Source organism: Cydia pomonella, chromosome 14, assembly GCF_033807575.1.
Source record: "Cydia pomonella isolate Wapato2018A chromosome 14, ilCydPomo1, whole genome shotgun sequence".
Classification (NCBI taxonomy): Eukaryota; Metazoa; Arthropoda; class Insecta; order Lepidoptera; family Tortricidae; genus Cydia; species Cydia pomonella.
In genome coordinates this window covers 13,036,402-13,054,911 of record NC_084716.1, presented here as the reverse complement: position 1 = coordinate 13,054,911, position 18,510 = coordinate 13,036,402, and the positions used below count along the sequence as shown (strand labels likewise).

The window sequence follows — 18,510 nt, the reverse complement described above, 5'->3', positions numbered from 1 at the left end:
TGTGAAGGACTTAGCGTAAATCTTGAATCGGCCTCGGTACCATTCGATTTACATTCGGTCGTCACACGTAATTTTTTAACTTATTAAAGTCTTAAAAGTCATCGTATAAAATCGGAATTAGGTTTTTCACCAAGTTATTATATCATGTATTCGTTAAAACAAACTCAACATGCTTAAAGATACTATTAATTTTTATTCAAAATTGCAATATGACAGTTTATGTATGTGTTATAACATTTTGGCGAGTTACATCAAACTGAGTAACGCGCTAACGTGCTATCACTGATTCTGCAACCTTGTTAAACAATAGTTCGTGTCATCCACGATGACACGCAGATTTGTCAAATTTAACCTTAATTACATGATAATACGAGTCAAGGCACGCGTCTTCGTCAATTACACGATCTCTTTGCCCCAGCGCGTCCGACTGTTCGACATCACTGATCAAAAACAATCAAAAGCTCTTGACAAATGTACCAAATCACTTAGACCAGAAAAAAACAGTTTCAGCATAGGAGTTGACATGTTCCCTCCCCCCTATATAAGCGTGTCCGGTTTCCCTTCCCCGGTAAATTCCCGCAGGTCTCTCGGGACGAAGCCGCCTTGACGGTTGGCGTCAGGCGCTCCACTATGTCGTTACAAATTTGGGTCACAGTCACTATGGATTAGTTAGTCTGTTTAGCCTCGGAATATTTTGTAAACTAATACATACGTTTTCAAGAGGTAAATTGGGCGGACTGTTAAATTTAGCTGTAGTCTATTTTGCTATATTATCTATACCTATAGATATTAAATTAATGTAAACAAAAAAAAACAGATCATAGTTGAACTGTAATTTATTAAGTGGAAATCAAGGCTTCCGAATTAACGAGCTATCAAAAAAGGAGTAAACTATAGAAATAAATTATTAAGAGTTGACTTAAAAAATATTTCACGTCATTTTTCGTTTTCAAAGAATGCCGCTCAGATTGTTATCGATATTACGTAAATGTGATTACACTTATGACTCAATCGTGGCGGGTCGTACCGTATGTATTGTATAGAATGTGCGTGACCAAAAATGTTGAAAATCGTACACATTAGAAACGGAACGTTTAACGAATGTAAGCAAAGTGAAGTTCATGACGAAGAAATATGTGGTTACGATCAACACGTTTTTGTACTGCGTCATCCATCAGGCATCAACACATTCTTCTTTCTATAATCGTTGAAACTATGTTATACTATGGTATGACAAAGTTTCAATCGTTTCAAGTTAACCATATACCTACTAGCTAGCACCATGCAATAACTCTACACAATACTCTGTCTGAATTTCATGCAAAATCTGGTAATTAAATTATTCAGCAAATGTTATTTTCGTGAATAGAACGCCTTTCATTCCATTATTTCATCACAATGGAATGGAATCAGTCATCTCAGGTAAAAAGTAAGCAGTTAAGAATTCAAAATTTAAAATGGACTATATCTATACTTGCTGATTCCCTTTCTTTCGCATAGTTATCGAAAGTCATAATGTAATGATAGTCATATTATCATTAGTCATAACTCTGAAACCGTTAACTTTTCAGGAATTTCCTTAGGTTATCCTATAGATAGGTTAGGTTAGGTTTGTTTTTATGGCAACCCTGAAAAGTTACGCGTTTCTGAGAAAAACCAAATTATGGCTAAAATGCGGACAAACAATACATTATGAATTAAAACATTATGGGAAACAATAGAGACCCCTATACTTGTTTTTGTGTGTATGGTCTTATTCTTACGATGCAATTTGAATAATATGAAGCTTTTGGAATCAAGTTCGGAGAATTATTTGAATAGTAAGTACGACAAAATGTCATCAACGTTGGTTATATTTTTAGTAGCACATAGGAATGAAAAACTTAAAATTACATCCGAAAAGTTTTAACGAAAAATATCCACGAGCTTACGTAATGTATAATTGTATACATATCAGTTTATTTTGCTACATTTTCTGCATATTATAATGTGTTTACGGTATATCGAGGTCGGGGGATTGAAAGTATCTGTTATTGTCGTACTCGTGTAAATAAATTAGGCTTAGCTATAAGTATTTGTATAAAAACTGGGGTTAGGTTTCCCTATACAGATTAAAATGTGTGCAAATGAAGTTTTCGGGATTCTGAACTGCTCGAACCTGTACCTTTTAGCTTTGGCTGTGCCAACTCTATCGCGTAAATGCGCTATTTAGTTCAATTCTACTGTGAAAATGTATTACATAACTATGCTTTTATAACAAGAATTTGCCTCTTTATAATCTTGGAAGCCTCAGTAATGTTTTACTTGAAGTTTCATATAATTTCGAATTTGTTTCTATAAACAGTCAACGTATGACCATACTCGTAATAATTGTATTTGTTGCGACTGCAACTTAATATTATATAAAAATCAATGCAGTAGCTAAACGCAGCCGTCGGGCTCGGCTAGCATTCGGAGGCTTTTTAAAAGCACCAATAGGAGCGCTCCACATAATCTGTTTCGCGGCCAATTGGAAGCATTTAAATCTGAACCTTTGTACTGATCAAGTAAAATATTGCAAATCACTCTTGCATCATCCTCCATACTTTCAACACCTATCTTCTACATTGAACCGTTTTGACAAGAACCCTTGTAAACCAGTACCCCTTTGGAAGATTATACTTCACTTCATTATAAATCGAAGTTTTATTTAAGTCGTCGAGATCCTGACCTGCACGGCGGCTACAGTATTAAATAGTTATATAATATAAAAACAAAAATATCATTGGATATTTAATAACCGCTTTCCACATTCTCATATTAAGGAAACCGGACTAATCCCTACAAGACCCAGTATCCCGTCTGGGTTGGTTGGTCAGATGGTAGTCCCTTCCGTAAAAACTAGTGCCTGCGCCAATTCTTGGGATTAGGTTGCCAAAGTTAACCCTGGGCTCCTTTAATATACATAGATACATACCTATTTAAATTATAAATATTTAAAAAAAAACAAAGAAAAGAATGCGTGAATGTCGTACTCGTAGAATACACGGTTGGAAGGTTGGAACGAAGTATATTATTATTGATAAACGTAGAATAATTAACAAATACAAAAAAAACTTAATCGGCAAAATAATAATCATCGAAAAGGCTCACAAAATTTCACTAATCAGTTAAAAAATGCGACATACAGGCAGGTAGAACAACTAAACATAAGAAAACATTTTTGTACAAGCTGGAACTGATACTGATGCATGCATACACGTCCGGGGATCGAACCCGGATCGACACTGTTACCACCTTTTTCTAAGCGCCTCGCCTGTTTGCCAACTGCACCACTAATTAATACGTAATTTGGTGAAATTAGGCTACTTATTCTCAAGAATTTAAACTTAACTAGAGCCGTGTCGGAAAAATCTATCACTTTTTTTCGCCTAGCCCCCATCCGCCAACCGTCCAATAAGGAACTTCGTTCCTAAAAACAGTATATATGTTACTGTAAAAGCCCGAAGTATGGTAAAACCTAGGTTTTACCGATGCCGAATGTTGACTTCGGGCTTTTACCGACATGGATTCGGTAAATCTTAGGTTTTACCACGGCGACCGGTAAATGTTGAATCATGCACTGGTTCTTGACATTATTAGATGAAAATCTTGTACCAGTGTAAGAGACGTTACATGTAGCGCCATTTAGAGTGATGCTTTGTATTGTTTCGGCTATTTTACTAGTCATGTAGATCTAGATATTCCGGTTCTGCTGAAGGTGAGAGTGAACTCTACTCACTGCAAATTCGAACGCCGTGAGCAGGGATGTAGAAGTCCTGAGAGCAGATTAATGTACAGTGTTTCACATACCCTATGTAGGCAATATACCCAGTTGGTCCGATTTTTTGGGAAATACTGTAGCTAGTCGCTGTAATGGGTACTACGGCCACACCATACTCCTCGCGCTGCCGCGATGTTGCCCGCTCCGGCCACACACTGCCCTACTCGCACCATTACTCGCTACGCTCCATACTTCATATTCCCGGTCCTTTGTCTCGCACCAAAAATCCGACTGAATGATGAGGAGCATGACGAGCAGCAGAACCAGTGGCGCGGCCTCACTACGTCTCTGCCTACTTCCCTCGCTACTTTCCATGCCGTTCAAACGCGTTCCTGTAAGATTCCGGTTCAAAAAACCCTTTAGCGGCACGGTTCCTTTGTTCCGACCGGCAATAGGGACGCAGAGGCCTTTCGCATCCACATCAGCTGGCCACGGCGCCCCTAAAGACGTTCTTAATCAACCAGGAGCGGCCCTCGGTAAGAATAACTAGCATGACAGGGGAGTACCAACATACCACGGAACCAGACAGGCTAATTTCCATGCCATTCAAACGCGTTCCTGTAAGATTCCGGTTCAAAAAACCCTTTGCTACTAAACGTAAATAATATCTCGGACGATTAATGTTCCAAATGACATTGATATGTCATAGTTTTCAATTGTTTGGTTGATTTAAATGTAATGCCCGTGTTACAACAACGCTATATGTAATATTTAATTACTCTTAATAGAATTTTTTTTTTGCCATTTAGTTTCCTTAAACGTACTTACCCAACGGGGTATGGGTAAGTACGTTAACGGAAATCAATAAAAACATGGTGTATATCTAATATACTACTACCTACATATACATATACATATATTAAATTAACTATGCCATTTAGTTTCCTTAAACGTACTTACCCATACTCCGGAGTTAACGGAGAGGAGAGTTCAATAAAAACACGGTGTATTGTTGCTGGAGTGTTATTTCCACGCAAGTGTAAAAGGCGGTAATAGCTTGTTTTACTCCCAATGTCATAATTCATAATTAATATAGTTGTTACATTAGGTGTCACATAATAATAGTAAGTTTCAAATGAACCCTCCCAAGGGATAGGGATGTCCCAAGGGATAGGCATATCTCTAAGGGAGTAATGATTTTTTCAATAAACCTAGTTAGGTTGGATACAACAAATGAAACCAAAATTTTTTTGGTTGTAAGATTTTTAAGAATTTGATATGTCTATTTTCAACTGAAGCTGTATGACTGTAGTTACTACTGGGTTCAACATTTGTTGTAGTATATAGTTGTATAGGAATGGAATCAGACCAAGCTAAGTTGGAAACGATTTTATTAGCCCAGCCTGTGCAAGTGTTAAGTCAACGTAATCATTTCATAGAAGTTTGACGTTTTTAAAAAAACACATGCACTCTCTGGGTTGTCAAAATTACTCCCAACTTATCTTGGTCTGAATCTAGTACAGTCAGCATCAAAAGTAGCGGATGAAACAACGCGCCCAAAAGTATCTGACATCCTGGATAACTTTTCCAAATATAGATAAATATCTCAAATTCGCGTTCAAAACTATATATTTTACAGTCTTAGTTGTTCTATATTAAATACATCACTTGTTGTTAAACTGTTACAGAATGAAGCGGAATACTTATGAAGCGTTATTCGATCCGCTACTTTTGATGCTGACTGTACATTACGATACAAGTGGGAAAAGTAGGAAATTCCTATTCGCACGTGTATCGTACAACGTTTACAGAACAAAAAAAATCTCTTTAAATTTTCGACGAAGACACCATAGGTGCGGTAAAGTAGCTCCATATGTAGGTATGTACTGTAAATTTATTTTGTTTCGGTCTGATGTTGGGTTTCCATTTTACTCTCATTAAATTTTTGGCCTTACTCGTATCTTGCTTAATAGGGTAGATACTAAATGCTTACTTTTGCGTGTTCTTCTCATAATCCAAGGTTCTGTCATTTATGTCCGATAAGTGATGTGCTGTGTTTACATACCTACATAATAACGTGGATTCGCGTAGTTATTATCTCTTGTTATGTAATCATGACATCCATTTTGGAGCCTTGAGTAGAATTGGGAGTTAAAAAACTTGCCGTTTTTTGTCTCTGTCAAGTCTGAAATGTACTAGCAAAGTCTGTGTCTACAATATCATATTTCGTTACAATAATAGCATTCGTATAGTTCTGCAATTTAATTATGCAGTTGCAAGTTGATCTTATACTGGCGGTCCGATTCGTACTATAAGATACGTCAAATAGTAGATTTTTTCAAATTTCTTCAAACAGAAATATCACTTTTCACACTGAAAACCGATCCATATCGTATCTACACATAATATTTGACGTATCTTAAAGTTCGAATCGGGCCGTGGGTCTTGGTCGACAATAAAGGATATCATAATTACAGGATGTAATGCTAATCAATTTATACAATACACACAAACTGTGAATTGTGTAATTTATCCATAACCTATCATGTAGTGCCCATAGTACGCAATACTACGCGTGTGAGTGCAAATTATAAGAATTAATAAGCAAAAAAATATACGCCAATTCTCCTAAAGCCTTTAAACGTTACGGCTCTCACGAAATCTACCGCAAAAACCTCAACGAACTGTATCCATCAAACGAAACTCGCTTCTTAATACAACCAAAATATACCACCACTGTGCATTTATTACGCCTTGCTAAATGGAAATTCTCCGCTACTCGCTTGACAAAACAAAAACAGCCTTAGCTTCCCAGTCGTTAAGCCCCTTTTCAAACACCGCTTGGTCACTAAATAATACCTCTATCTTAGTATAAGTGACATTCGTATTAACGGGAGCGATCCGCTAACGACTCAATGTTATCACGATACGGTGCACATTCGATTGATCGCTCTGAGCGCGAAAAGACAACAATATTCGATTTGACTTTATGGAGTGTGCGAGTTTATTGTAAAGGTAAACGATTTACAGCCATGGGGCGTGGTTATAAGCATGATATTTGTTTTCAACCGGAAAAAGGCGAGGAACAATAAAAATGACGGCTGGTGTTTTGCGGGCGGCCGCTCTTCGTCCGCTTCTAAATTCTTTCTAGTTGTATGTACTCCTAATTCTCAAAAAGGGCGCTCTTTACTTTAGGAGGATTGACTATGAATATAAACAACCAGTCACAAATAAAGCCAATATATTAAAAATAATCCCAAACCCTTATATACAATCCCTAGAAACATTTCGATAGCGTGATGTAGAAATCGCCACTCCCGGTACAGCGCCATCTCACGGGATATTTGGTAACAGTTTATATATTAAAGAACTTTACAAAAGTATGGACGCGAACATGCCGCCCACCAAGAACTACAGTTCTTAACCCAATTTATAACTAAACAAATCAGAATAAACTTAAAACAACATTTGAATATAAGAATTGCACTCAACATAAATCTAACTTAAATATAACATTCAATCGGCTAATGGCAAAACACAAATTCTCGAAGTGGGTCTTTTTATAAGACTATTTTTACATCTAAGAGTAACCACCCGCGTTACTCTGTCCAAACCTGGATGCGTTTCAACCACTTGGCCGAGAAGCCATCTAGCCGGTGGCAAATCAGGCTCTTTTACCAGAACTACATCGCCTACCTTGGGTTCTGGAATTTGCTGAGTCCACTTGTGTCTTTGAAGGAACTGGTTTAAATATTCTTGAGACCAGCGCCGCCAGAAATCCTGCATCATACGTTGACATAATTGCCATCTACGTAACGGCGAGACCGGCACTTGATCATAACGGTGATCTGGTGCTACTACGAGAGGTTCTCCTATTAGGAAATGACCCGGTGTTAATGGTAGTGATTCCCCGTTATCATCAATGCGCCACAGCGGTCTTGAATTTAAGCACGCCTCAATTTGTGATAGGACCGTGCTTATCTCTTCAAAAGTGAGTGTAGCATTCCCAATAACGCGTTTGAGATGAAATTTACAGGATTTTATCCCTGCCTCCCAAAGTCCTCCAAAGTTGGGGGCGTAAGGAGGTATAAAATGCCATCGGGTTCCGTTGGATGCCATCCAGTCAGCTAGCTCGGGAACTAAACTTGACTTTTCGGCATTAAAGAGATGCCGGAGTTCCTTAGCGGCACCCACGAAATTAGACCCGTTATCACTGTAGAGGTCGCTACAGTAACCACGCCTTGCTACAAACCTCTTGAAGGCAGCGAGGAAGCCGATTGTTGATAGTTCACTAACTGCTTCTATGTGCACGGCTTTGGTAGCCATGCATACAAATAGGCAAATATACCCTTTGTATGATTTGTTTCCTCTACCTTTTGAGATACGTATATTGATGGGCCCGGCGTAATCTACCCCACTGCGGACAAACGGCCTTGCCATATTAACCCTAGGCGAGGGTAGCTGCCCCATCAATTGATTCCGAATGTTGGCTGCGTTCCGAACACATGGAATACATTTTCTGACATGTGTTTTAGCTAAATTCTTGAGGCCTGGTATACAAAACTTGGCCCTAATATAGTTGACCATCAGGGGTGCTCCTCCATGCAAAGTTTTAAAATGCGCATCTCGAAGAATAAGCTGCGTCAACCAAGTTGATTTCGACAACAACATTGGATGTTTTTGATCATAGGTCAAATCTGCACTCTGAAGCCGCCCACCAACACGAATTATTCCGAAATCATCGAGTTGTGGAGTAAACGAGGTAAGTTGACTTTTCTTCTTAAGTTTACCTTTTTTAATTTCTTCTATTTCTGCAGCATATGCTTGTTGCTGATCCTTTTTTACCATGATTGCTAAAGCTTCATCTAATTCACTTTTCAGCAGATAGGTATGATTTTTTCGTTTATTTTTCAGGAATCTTCGACAGTACGCAATAACTCTCAACAATTTGGTGAGTGAAGAATACTTCGACCACATAGTATCCTCACTGTCTGATTCCGTCACCACAGTTTCAAGGTGAGTATGTATTTTTCTTTCTTCTAGCTGAGTACTGACTGTCTTTAATACTTCGTAGTTAATCACTTCTTGTTTCAGCCAAGCAGGTCCGGATAACCAGAGTTCAAAGTTACTTAATTCAGAAGCTGATATCCCTCTTGAAGCACAATCGGCCGGGTTGTGTTCTGACTTTACGTGTGACCATTGGCTTCGACTGGTAGCTGTCAAGATTTCTGAACATCTGTTTCCTATAAAAGTCTTCCATCTACTTGGGTGACTGCTCAACCACGCCAATACCACTTCCGAGTCTGTCCACGCATGAATATTGGATTTTTCCACATCTAGCACATTTGAAACTTCAACCAATAATTTAGCTAGTAATACTGCTCCACATAATTCCAGTCGAGGAGTAGAAATTTGCTTTATTGGCGAAACCTTTGTTTTGCATGTCAATAGACTGACGTGTATCAACCCTTCTGCATCAATAACGCGTAAATACACCACAGCGGCATATGCAGCATTTGACGCGTCACTAAAACCGTGCAGTTCAACCAACCTGACATTAGATTGGTGATTTGTCCATCGAGGAAGTCTAAATCTAGTGAGCTGTGACAATTCTTCCCTATAGCACAACCATTCTTCAAGTAGTGGAGATGGTAGCTCTTGATCCCAATCGATTCCTGCCAACCAAAGCTTTTGAATGAACATTTTTGCTTTAACGATACTTGGAGCTACGAGGGTCATGCCAAAAGAAATTAGATACTCAAAAGTTACCGACTTTATTCTTTATTACAGCTATCTATTTTTTCGAAGTAGTCACCGTGAACACGTATACACTTTTCCATCCGTCTAAACCACTTAGAAAATACCGATGACCACTCTTCTTTAGATACCTCAGAAATTTCATAATTATACGCAGCCAGGGCATCTTCTTTGTTCTCAAATCGCCTTCCTTTTAATTTTTCTTTAATTTTGGGAAATAAGTAAAAATCGCAAGGGGCTAGGTCGGGGGAATATGGCGGGTGGGGCAAGATAGTCACGTTTTTTGAGCTGAAATAGTCAAGTGTTCTAGCAGAAGTGTGAGGGGCAGCGTTGTCATGGTGCCAGAGCAGGTGCTGAGTTCCCGATTTCGGCCGCTTGTCACACCAAGCTGACAGTACTCTGGGGGCACAAACTGTCACATACCATTCAGAGTTGACTGTCCTTTGATCTTCTAGCACTATCGTAGCAATATGTCCCGTCTTGCAGAAAAATGAGGCAATCATTTGTTTTTGTGTACTTCGGGTTCGGCGACATTTTGTTGGCGTCGGCTCATCTTCAAAACACCATACTGTGGACTGCCGCTTTGTTTCGGGGTCGTAGTTATATAGCCATGTTTCGTCACCTGTAAGTATATCATATACATTTTTTTTCTCGCCAGCGTCGAATTTATCTATCATAAATTTGCACCAATCTACGCGGCGGTCTTTTTGCAAATCGGTGAGTTTGTGCGGCACCCATCTTGAACAACGCTTATGAAGGGCCAGATGATAATGAATTATAGTTTGCAATGCTGCTGATCCAATACCCAGCTCACGCTCGAGCTCTGCATATGTAATTCGTCGGTTCGCACGAACATTTTTTTCCACAGCCTGTACGTTTTCTTGAGTGACTGCGGTTGGCGGCCGTCCGGTCTTCGCCTCATCTTCAAAGGTCTCTCGTCCCCTTTTAAATTCAGCAAACCAATTAAAAACAGTTGCACGTGAACAAGCAGACTCGCCAAAAGTTGAAACTAAAAGTTCAAAACACTCTTGAGGTTTTAAACCTTTTTTAAAATCATAATAAATCATAACACGAAAATCACGTCGAGTGAGCTCCATTGTTGCGAAAATTTCCCTCCAAAATTACCCAGAAAAAAAATAATTAAAAAAGGAATCCTAACATTTTCCGAGTGTTCCATATTTGAATTTATTAGCAAATAACCTACCTTTACAATGGTGTATAACTGGCCAGTATCGATCAAATGACCATAGAGTATCTAACTTCTTTTGGCATGACCCTCGTATCCATCCAAGAGGATCATATAATTTCGCAATGTCTGATGTTACCTTCCTTTTAGTTACAGGGGCTGTTGGTGGAGGTAGCTGAACTGTATAAGCAAATTCGTCCCTATTTCGATCCCAGGTAAGTCCTAAGATTTTATTTACAGCTTCTTGCTTCATTTCTATTTTCTTATGCTCTTCTTTCCCTGCAGTGCTCTCTCGAATTTCTTCTAACATAGCTTTACTATTGCTTGACCATTTTTGAAGTTCAAAGCCTCCTTTGCCTAATAGCGTCTTCATCTGATGGTAGATCTCTATTGCCTCTTGCTCGGATTGACAACCTGACATCAGATCGTCCATGTAGAAATCCTGACATACGCGACTAGCCGCAAGAGGGAAGTCTACACCTTCATCCAAGGCGACTTGAATCAGACTTTTGACAGCTAGGTAAGGAGCTGTTGAGACCCCAAAAGTAACTCTATTTAACTTGTATTCTTTTACCTTTTGAGTAGTATTCTCCCTCCACATGATGCGTTGGTACTTTGTGTCTCTTTCGTCAACTAGTATTTGCCGGTACATCTTGACGATGTCGGCAATGAAGACAACTGGATGCATTCGCCAACGCATGATTAGGTGCCTCAATTCTGACTGCAATGTAGGACCCACCATAAGGTCACTGTTTAAGGACACCCCGTTTGTGCCCTTGCAAGACGCATCAAAAACAATACGAACCTTGGTGGTTTCCCGTTCGTCACGCACAACAGCATGGTAAGGTAAGTACAGTCCCTTTTCCTTAGATTCTTGCTCTAACAAAGGTTCCATGTGATTTAAATCCCGGTATTCATGGAACACTTTTGTGTATTCTGTTTGCAGGCGCTCATCGGTTTGAAGTCTCCTTTCCAGAGAGTGAAATCTTCGCAACGCTATCTCTCTGGACCCACCATCTACACAGGCTGGGTGCTCATCCCTGAACGGTAATCTAACAACATATCGGCCGTTCTCATCCCGTGTAGTAGTCGCTTCATATATCTCTTCACATCTTTGTTCTTCAGGTGTTAAAATCCGTTCTTTGTTGCTAGGTTCTGATTCAAGTTCCCAAAAGGACCTGAGCAACTGTTCCACCTGAATGTGCATGCTAACCAGCTTGCAGGAGACATTCGCCTGTAAACCTATTTCACCACTTAAAATCCATCCCAGTGATGTATTTTGTGCCACCGTAGTTTCCTGGGGTGATTTGAATAAACCTGGTTGAATGATGCGAGCGTAGACCTTTGCTCCCAACAACATATCTATTTTATTTGGAGTGTGATACTCAGGATCTGCGAGTTCGACACTTTGCAACTCAGGCCAGGAGGTAATCGATACCTTTGCAGAGGGTTGGTTCGAGGTAACTTTGTCAACCACATATGCTGTAACCTCAATTGCACTGCTAGTACCAGAGCGCGATGCTATTGTAACTTCAACTGTAGACTTCAGCTCTGTAATCAGCTTTCCTCTTAATCCTGACACTGAAACCTTAGCTGGAGTTTGTTTTAACCCGAGTAACTGAACTGCAGCTGAGGTGATAAATGAGACTTCTGAGCCCGGATCTATTAGTGCCCTTAATAGATGATATTCTTCCCTTTCCCATGATTTGGCTTTTACTACCGCGGTAGCCAGTAACCCTTGCTGTGAGACTTCATTCACGAAGTGATTTGAAACACTGGTTCCCGGTGTAGTTTCTCCTGTTGAATTTGTGACTTGCTGTGTGTGAACTTGAGCTATAGCTTGACTAGCTGATGGATCCCTACCTTCATTGGCTTGCGTATCCCCCTTTTGGTGTAACAGCGAATGATGTCGCCTGTTACAAATTTGACAATTTGTTGTCAGTTTGCAGTATCTGGCAGAGTGATTATTACCCAAACAGTTGAAACACATCCCGTTGGTTTGAACAAAATTACGTTTAACATTGACATCTAAAGCATTGAAGTCTTTGCAATGAATTATACGATGTTCACCTTTACAATAATTACATGAAACATTGTTACTGATATGCAAATTATTAACTTTTTGCACTTGATTGCCCTTGACCTGACTAAAACTCCCCTTGTTATTGTTATTCACGTATTTAGGTTTTTGGGCATATCCCGGCTTTGGTTCCAAAAATTCCAAAGAAAAGTATCGCGTTTGCAAAAAGTCTTTAAATTGTTCCAGTGTCGGTAACTGTTCAGACAGAGTTACAGATTCGCTTACTTTACATTCCCATTTTTTCCGACTTTCTGGATCCAATTTATGACTGACAATGTAAATGATGATAATATCCCAAGTGCCTGTATCAATTTTGAGACTAGACAATGCATTTAACGTTTCTGTGGTACAATCTAACATATGCTTAATGTCAGTGGCAGACTCAGTCAGAAGAGTCTTTTGTCCAAAAAATCTCTTTAAAATGCAATTCGCCAAATATTGCTTGTTATTATAGCGACTCTCTAACTGGGCCCAACACTGGTCATAACTTTCGCTAGAAATGGGTATATGTCTAAGAAGCTGCTCCGCTTCGCCTGTCAAATGCGCCTTGAGGTAGTGAAGCTTCTGGATGTCATCGATGTCCTGATTTTTGTGGATGAGTGAAATGAACAAATCCCGGAACCCCATCCACTCCTCATATTTTCCCGAAAAAGTTGGAATCGTGATCTTAGGGAGCTTCACATGACTCGATTTTGACGTTGAAGCTGTAGTTGACAATATGGGACTACTATTGCTGGGTGTTGCATTCAACTTGCTGAAAGCGTTCTTGAGTTCGCATTTGTAATCCATGTATAACTCGTTAGTCGCATCATACACATCGTCCTTCATGTATGCAGTGTCTTGTAGTAAATCTTGCTCTGGCAACATCAGTATCTGCATATGAATACGTGAAAACTGTTCCCATAGTTTCTCTAAGCTTTCGAGTCTGGTTTCAACGTACGAGATGGTAATCCGCTCCTTCGGAGACTTTTTGTAGTTACTGAATGCCTTGGTAATACGAACACTTTGATCTAGTTGTAAGTTAATACTCGCTTCCATCTTATTACTCATCTTGATAAATGACAAGTCCCAACAAAACTATTCATGAATTTTCAAGGTCCCAATTTAGTTGCTCGTAAATCTGCTAAGTCCCCAATTTTGCTCTCAAATTTTCTAAGTGTTCGGGTGATGTACTTCGATATGAAATCGGGCATAGGTTCCCCGTCGGATCACTTTTTCTTAAACTATTCTAAGTCCTAAACACTTTGAAAATTTCTACTTTAATCTATGAATTTTACTAAGTCCAAACTTGACAGCTTTACATTCCAAATACTATTTAGACAGGTGACAGTTCAATTTATGACACTTTCCACAGATAAACATAAAATGTACTCACAGTTTGAAATCTTCTTACACTTTCACTTCACTAGTACTTGAACCTTAAGTTGAATTTTCCCGCCAAGTTGATCACCGTGACGTCACGGCGCCGCTGACTCCGTCGACTGCTCCAAATCCGCTGCCGCCCTCGGAGACTGCACCCTCGACAACAATCTGTTGCCACTTGACGCAGGAAAGACCACTAAAACACTTAAGGCCCAGTACATTCCGGTTCGCTAAGGACCAATGTATGTACTCCTAATTCTCAAAAAGGGCGCTCTTTACTTTAGGAGGATTGACTATGAATATAATCAACCAGTCACAAATAAAGCCAATATATTAAAAATAATCCCAAACCCTTATATACAATCCCTAGAAACATTTCGATAGCGTGATGTAGAAATCGCCACTCCCGGTACAGCGCCATCTCACGGGATATTTGGTAACAGTTTATATATTAAAGAACTTTACAAAAGTATGGACGCGAACACTAGTAATGATCTAGATCTAGTTTCTAGTAGTAGTAATGATATGAAAACCATGTAACTTGGCGTTATAAATAAATTATTTGTATTTGTACACAAATGTATGGATTCGATTTTGCTATTTGTTGAAGGTATTTATGATCGGTCGAAATACATCGTCGAAAAGATTAAACGGTTACAGTCTACGCTTATCTAACAACCGTAATGCGCTGTAACAACAACCACTAAAGAAAAACTAAATTCCGTGTCAATTACATTTTAAATGTTATTTAAAAGAGCTGCCATGAGAAGATTGTCCTTCTACTTAATTGACAGGAAATGAACATAATTGGATCGATCATTATCATAACAAAGCTTTCTTCGGCTCTGAAGATGATTGAGCATATCTGGACAATTCGGGAGATGAGTTACAGCAGCGTACTGGGAGGCTCACTGACGGTGCAATATCGAGTATTGGGAACGTTTACAACATAATAGACAACATTAGTCCGATCCACTTTTGACATCATTATCTGTGTAGTCGAGTGACGATAACCTGCGAGCGTAGTGCGTTCGACGCTCCCGCCCCGCCTCGCGGCAGTCGCGCGCGTCCTCGCCTGCCGTTCAGTCGTGCCACACCGTCAGCGCATGCCTGCTCTTCCAAGCTCTCAAGGGTGCGCGGGGAACTCGGTTTTGGCGGGTTTTCGGACGTGATGCGCCTTGCACCCCCCTGCGGGATGCGCACGTGTTGCCGATGCGCGCTCTTGTATGTGCCGGCGCCCCGTCACAGTAAAATCTGTGGCGTGAACTGTCAGTGATCACTTGGATTGCAGTGTTGGATTGTAGGATCGGAATTGGACGCGGTCGCCTTCGCGGCTTTTTGTAAGAATCGCCCACTTCGACGGATGTTATGTCCATGATGTTGACTCACCCGTGACGCACTCGATCGTTGGAACTGGGAATTATTTCATGATGCTATCGACTGTAATTTACAATTCGTTACGATGCTACACATAAAAACTGGCCTGTTGACACTCGGGGTTAATAAAATGACAATTTATGATTCGGGCACTGGGGCTCTGTAACGTAGATAAAATGAAAACATTAAATTAGGGCACGAATGAGACCAATTAAACGTCTGCAGTTATTTTTATTAGTTGCAAATGAGAATAAATAATGTTCTGTCTTGTTTTAACGTGTAAGAATAAAGTAAATAAACGATATTAAGACTCCATTTGTATTTAATTATTGGTCCACTAATTAAAAAAACTAATTAATCTAATGTTACTTCTGAAGATAATGTTAATTGAGGACAACGCAAATTACCTGAGCGCCTGGCTTTGAAGTAACAAACACCATTCATTTAAATGGGGACCACCTCTTTCTTGATTTGCGACGAAAACGACAAATCATTGCCCGATCACATATTTTATTACACTTATTTAAAAATAAATCAATTAGTGGAATGCAATAATTGCTTTTAATTCTTCTCATTTCCACACAACGCTGTTGTATTTTTCTATTACCCATTTCACTGTCTGGAAATTTTTGCGTTTCAACTTTGTAGGGTTTCCTCGTGTGTTTATGATTAAAATTCTTTGTGTTGGAGGTCTGCAATTTTGTATGCACAAATTCAGCAGTACCATGAAGAATTTAAATTACATTCATGCACACTTAAGAAAATTTAGATTTTTTTTGTAGGTACGATACGATACCTTAAGAAATTTACCCTATTAAGCTAATTAAACATAAGATTTTTTTAGATTTAGAAAATTAAACGATTCCCTTGTAAATAAGACGGGTGGTCAATCAAGTGCCCCTCGGGTCTTTTAGTCTTCGGGTTACGATTATATTCCCACGGACCGTCTTAAGGGTTACCTTCAATTGACTTGTAAAAGCCGAGGATTCCACAAATTGTGAGCCCTGTCTACGGCATTACTCCACTGTTTACCCCTATATCGACCCTATTGTGCTACCAAAAAGGGTCTCGGCCCACCTTATCCCCACATCTCAACTGACGTTTTTAATCACTTACGTGGATAAAGAAAAGTATTAAAGCACTTAAATGCGAATGGTTTTTGTAAAGACTACCGAGGAGTTTAGATTAAGGTGAGAACTAGATGTGGTGGTTGCCTTTGACTAAACTTCGAAGAAGGAGAATTCGAGCTCCGTTTAAATCTAAGTAAGTTATAGTTAAAAAAACTTAAGTCACCTGTTGTATGTAGTTGTGACGTGTTCGAATAGACATTTGTTTTGTTTGTGTGTGTCTTTTAAACATGTATTGTCTATTCGAACACGTCACAACTACATATAACAGGTGACTTACTTAAGTTTTTCTCACATCTCAAACACATTATAGGTAAATGTGTTTGAGATGTGGAATGTAAAAATTTTGCTTATAAAGAAAAATACACGGTTTACGAGTACCAAATATGATTGTTAACCTTGACAGACATTTTTGAAGAAGATATTGTACCCGCATTCATAGGTTAGGTAGGGTGATCGTATGGGGTAGAGCTTTTTTGTTTGGTCCCTCGAGTCTAAAGCTTTATAAAAATCGCCCACAAACTATCAAAGAACATATCAGTCAGTTAAGACTTCTAAATTCTCTTTGTTGTACTAAATGTTCTGATTTTTGCCAAGGGTTTGTAATATCCTATGATCTTGTCCTGCCCAATAACATAATAAACTTTAATGAATATGGTATTAATAACAACAACATTAAATCCAGCAGACTTAAACAGTGTCGGCGATGGTTATACGTAACACCGATCAATCACAGGGGAAAACATCCGAGTAATGGCTCCTCATGACCCTAAGAAAAAAGCCGCCACATCCTATTTACTCGGTTCGGTGCTAAATAAGGCAAAATGTATCGGCGGCCCTGCCTCGCAATTAATCATCGGGCCGTCCGGAAATTTCCCAAGTAATCACTTCTTGAATTAAGATTAAACCTCATTCTCCTCAGGGTTTTATAAAAAGGCTTTATGCGGTCAAATCTGACTGCCGTTATAAAAACATTTCTGGAATCCGACATCTCAACTTGCAAAGGTTAAAGATATTTTAACATTTCCACGTGTATCTATTCAATTAATCCCGACCTCGATTAATGTATTTGAAGAGAAATGACGACAATTTGCCTTTTGATTTTTCCTCGTGACGTCACGCCGCTAGCGAAGCCCTGCTCCAATATTTTCCTTCTAAGCCAACTTATAACTCGATTCTCTTTATGAGTACATGGGATAAAGTCGAGGAAAAGTTTATATAAATTTGGTTTATCCCATTACTTTAATGTTTGCTACTTTAGCCTATGCAAATAGCTCATGATTGTAGGTCCACTCGGTGACTTTGTTTTGTTTTCCTTTGTCATCGGGCATGAATGCTAATTCGTCAGTTGCATCGATCGAGCGGAACGTGACACGAGTAACATTATGCCTCTAAGTCCTTAACTCATCTGTTTGTTCCACAGTACTTGTTAATTGCGAATATTGACGATTGGCAAAACTTTATCCCCGTCGAAAATGTTCGTTCGCGGAGTTGATTGAAACTCTGTAACTAATTTGAATATTGTTTAAGTGAAGTGCGCAGTGTTTTTGTGTTGTTGAGTTATTGTTGTGTTTGACAAGACGTTACCACCGAGATTGCTGGTATGCATATGTGCTATGAGAGGCCCGGCTTGGTCTCCGCCCTGAACGGCGCTGTTGGGTAAGATATTGTTTTTTGTTTTAAATAAGTAGGTATAGGTATAATAGCTTATGTCGCATTACGTCATAATAAGTTACCGAGTTACTCGTTATGTGTATAGTGTACAAGTAAATATATTAAACAAAAACGACATCTATTCATAAAAGTAAGGTTTGTGTTGTAACAACTAAACATAAGGAATATTTACATCAGTAAACAAACAAATCAATAATTAACGATT

The 18,510-nt window shown here is 39.2% G+C and overlaps 1 protein-coding gene across 3 annotated transcripts in view; it reads left to right on the top strand.

Annotated features, from left to right (window-relative positions):
• The window catches only part of LOC133524981 (AF4/FMR2 family member 3), a 320,144-nt gene that overhangs the window by 131,321 nt on the left and 170,313 nt on the right, over nt 1-18,510 (top strand). For 2 of the 3 annotated variants that reach the window (XM_061861154.1, XM_061861153.1), the window contains exons 1-2: nt 14,704-15,467; nt 18,055-18,290. The exons of the other annotated variant lie outside the window; for it this stretch is intronic. In XM_061861154.1, coding sequence (XP_061717138.1) covers nt 18,235-18,290 — 56 coding nt within the window. In that variant the 5' untranslated portion in view covers nt 14,704-15,467; nt 18,055-18,234. Of the gene's footprint in view, nt 1-14,703; nt 15,468-18,054; nt 18,291-18,510 lie in introns of those variants that run through there. 3 annotated transcript variants of the gene reach the window in all.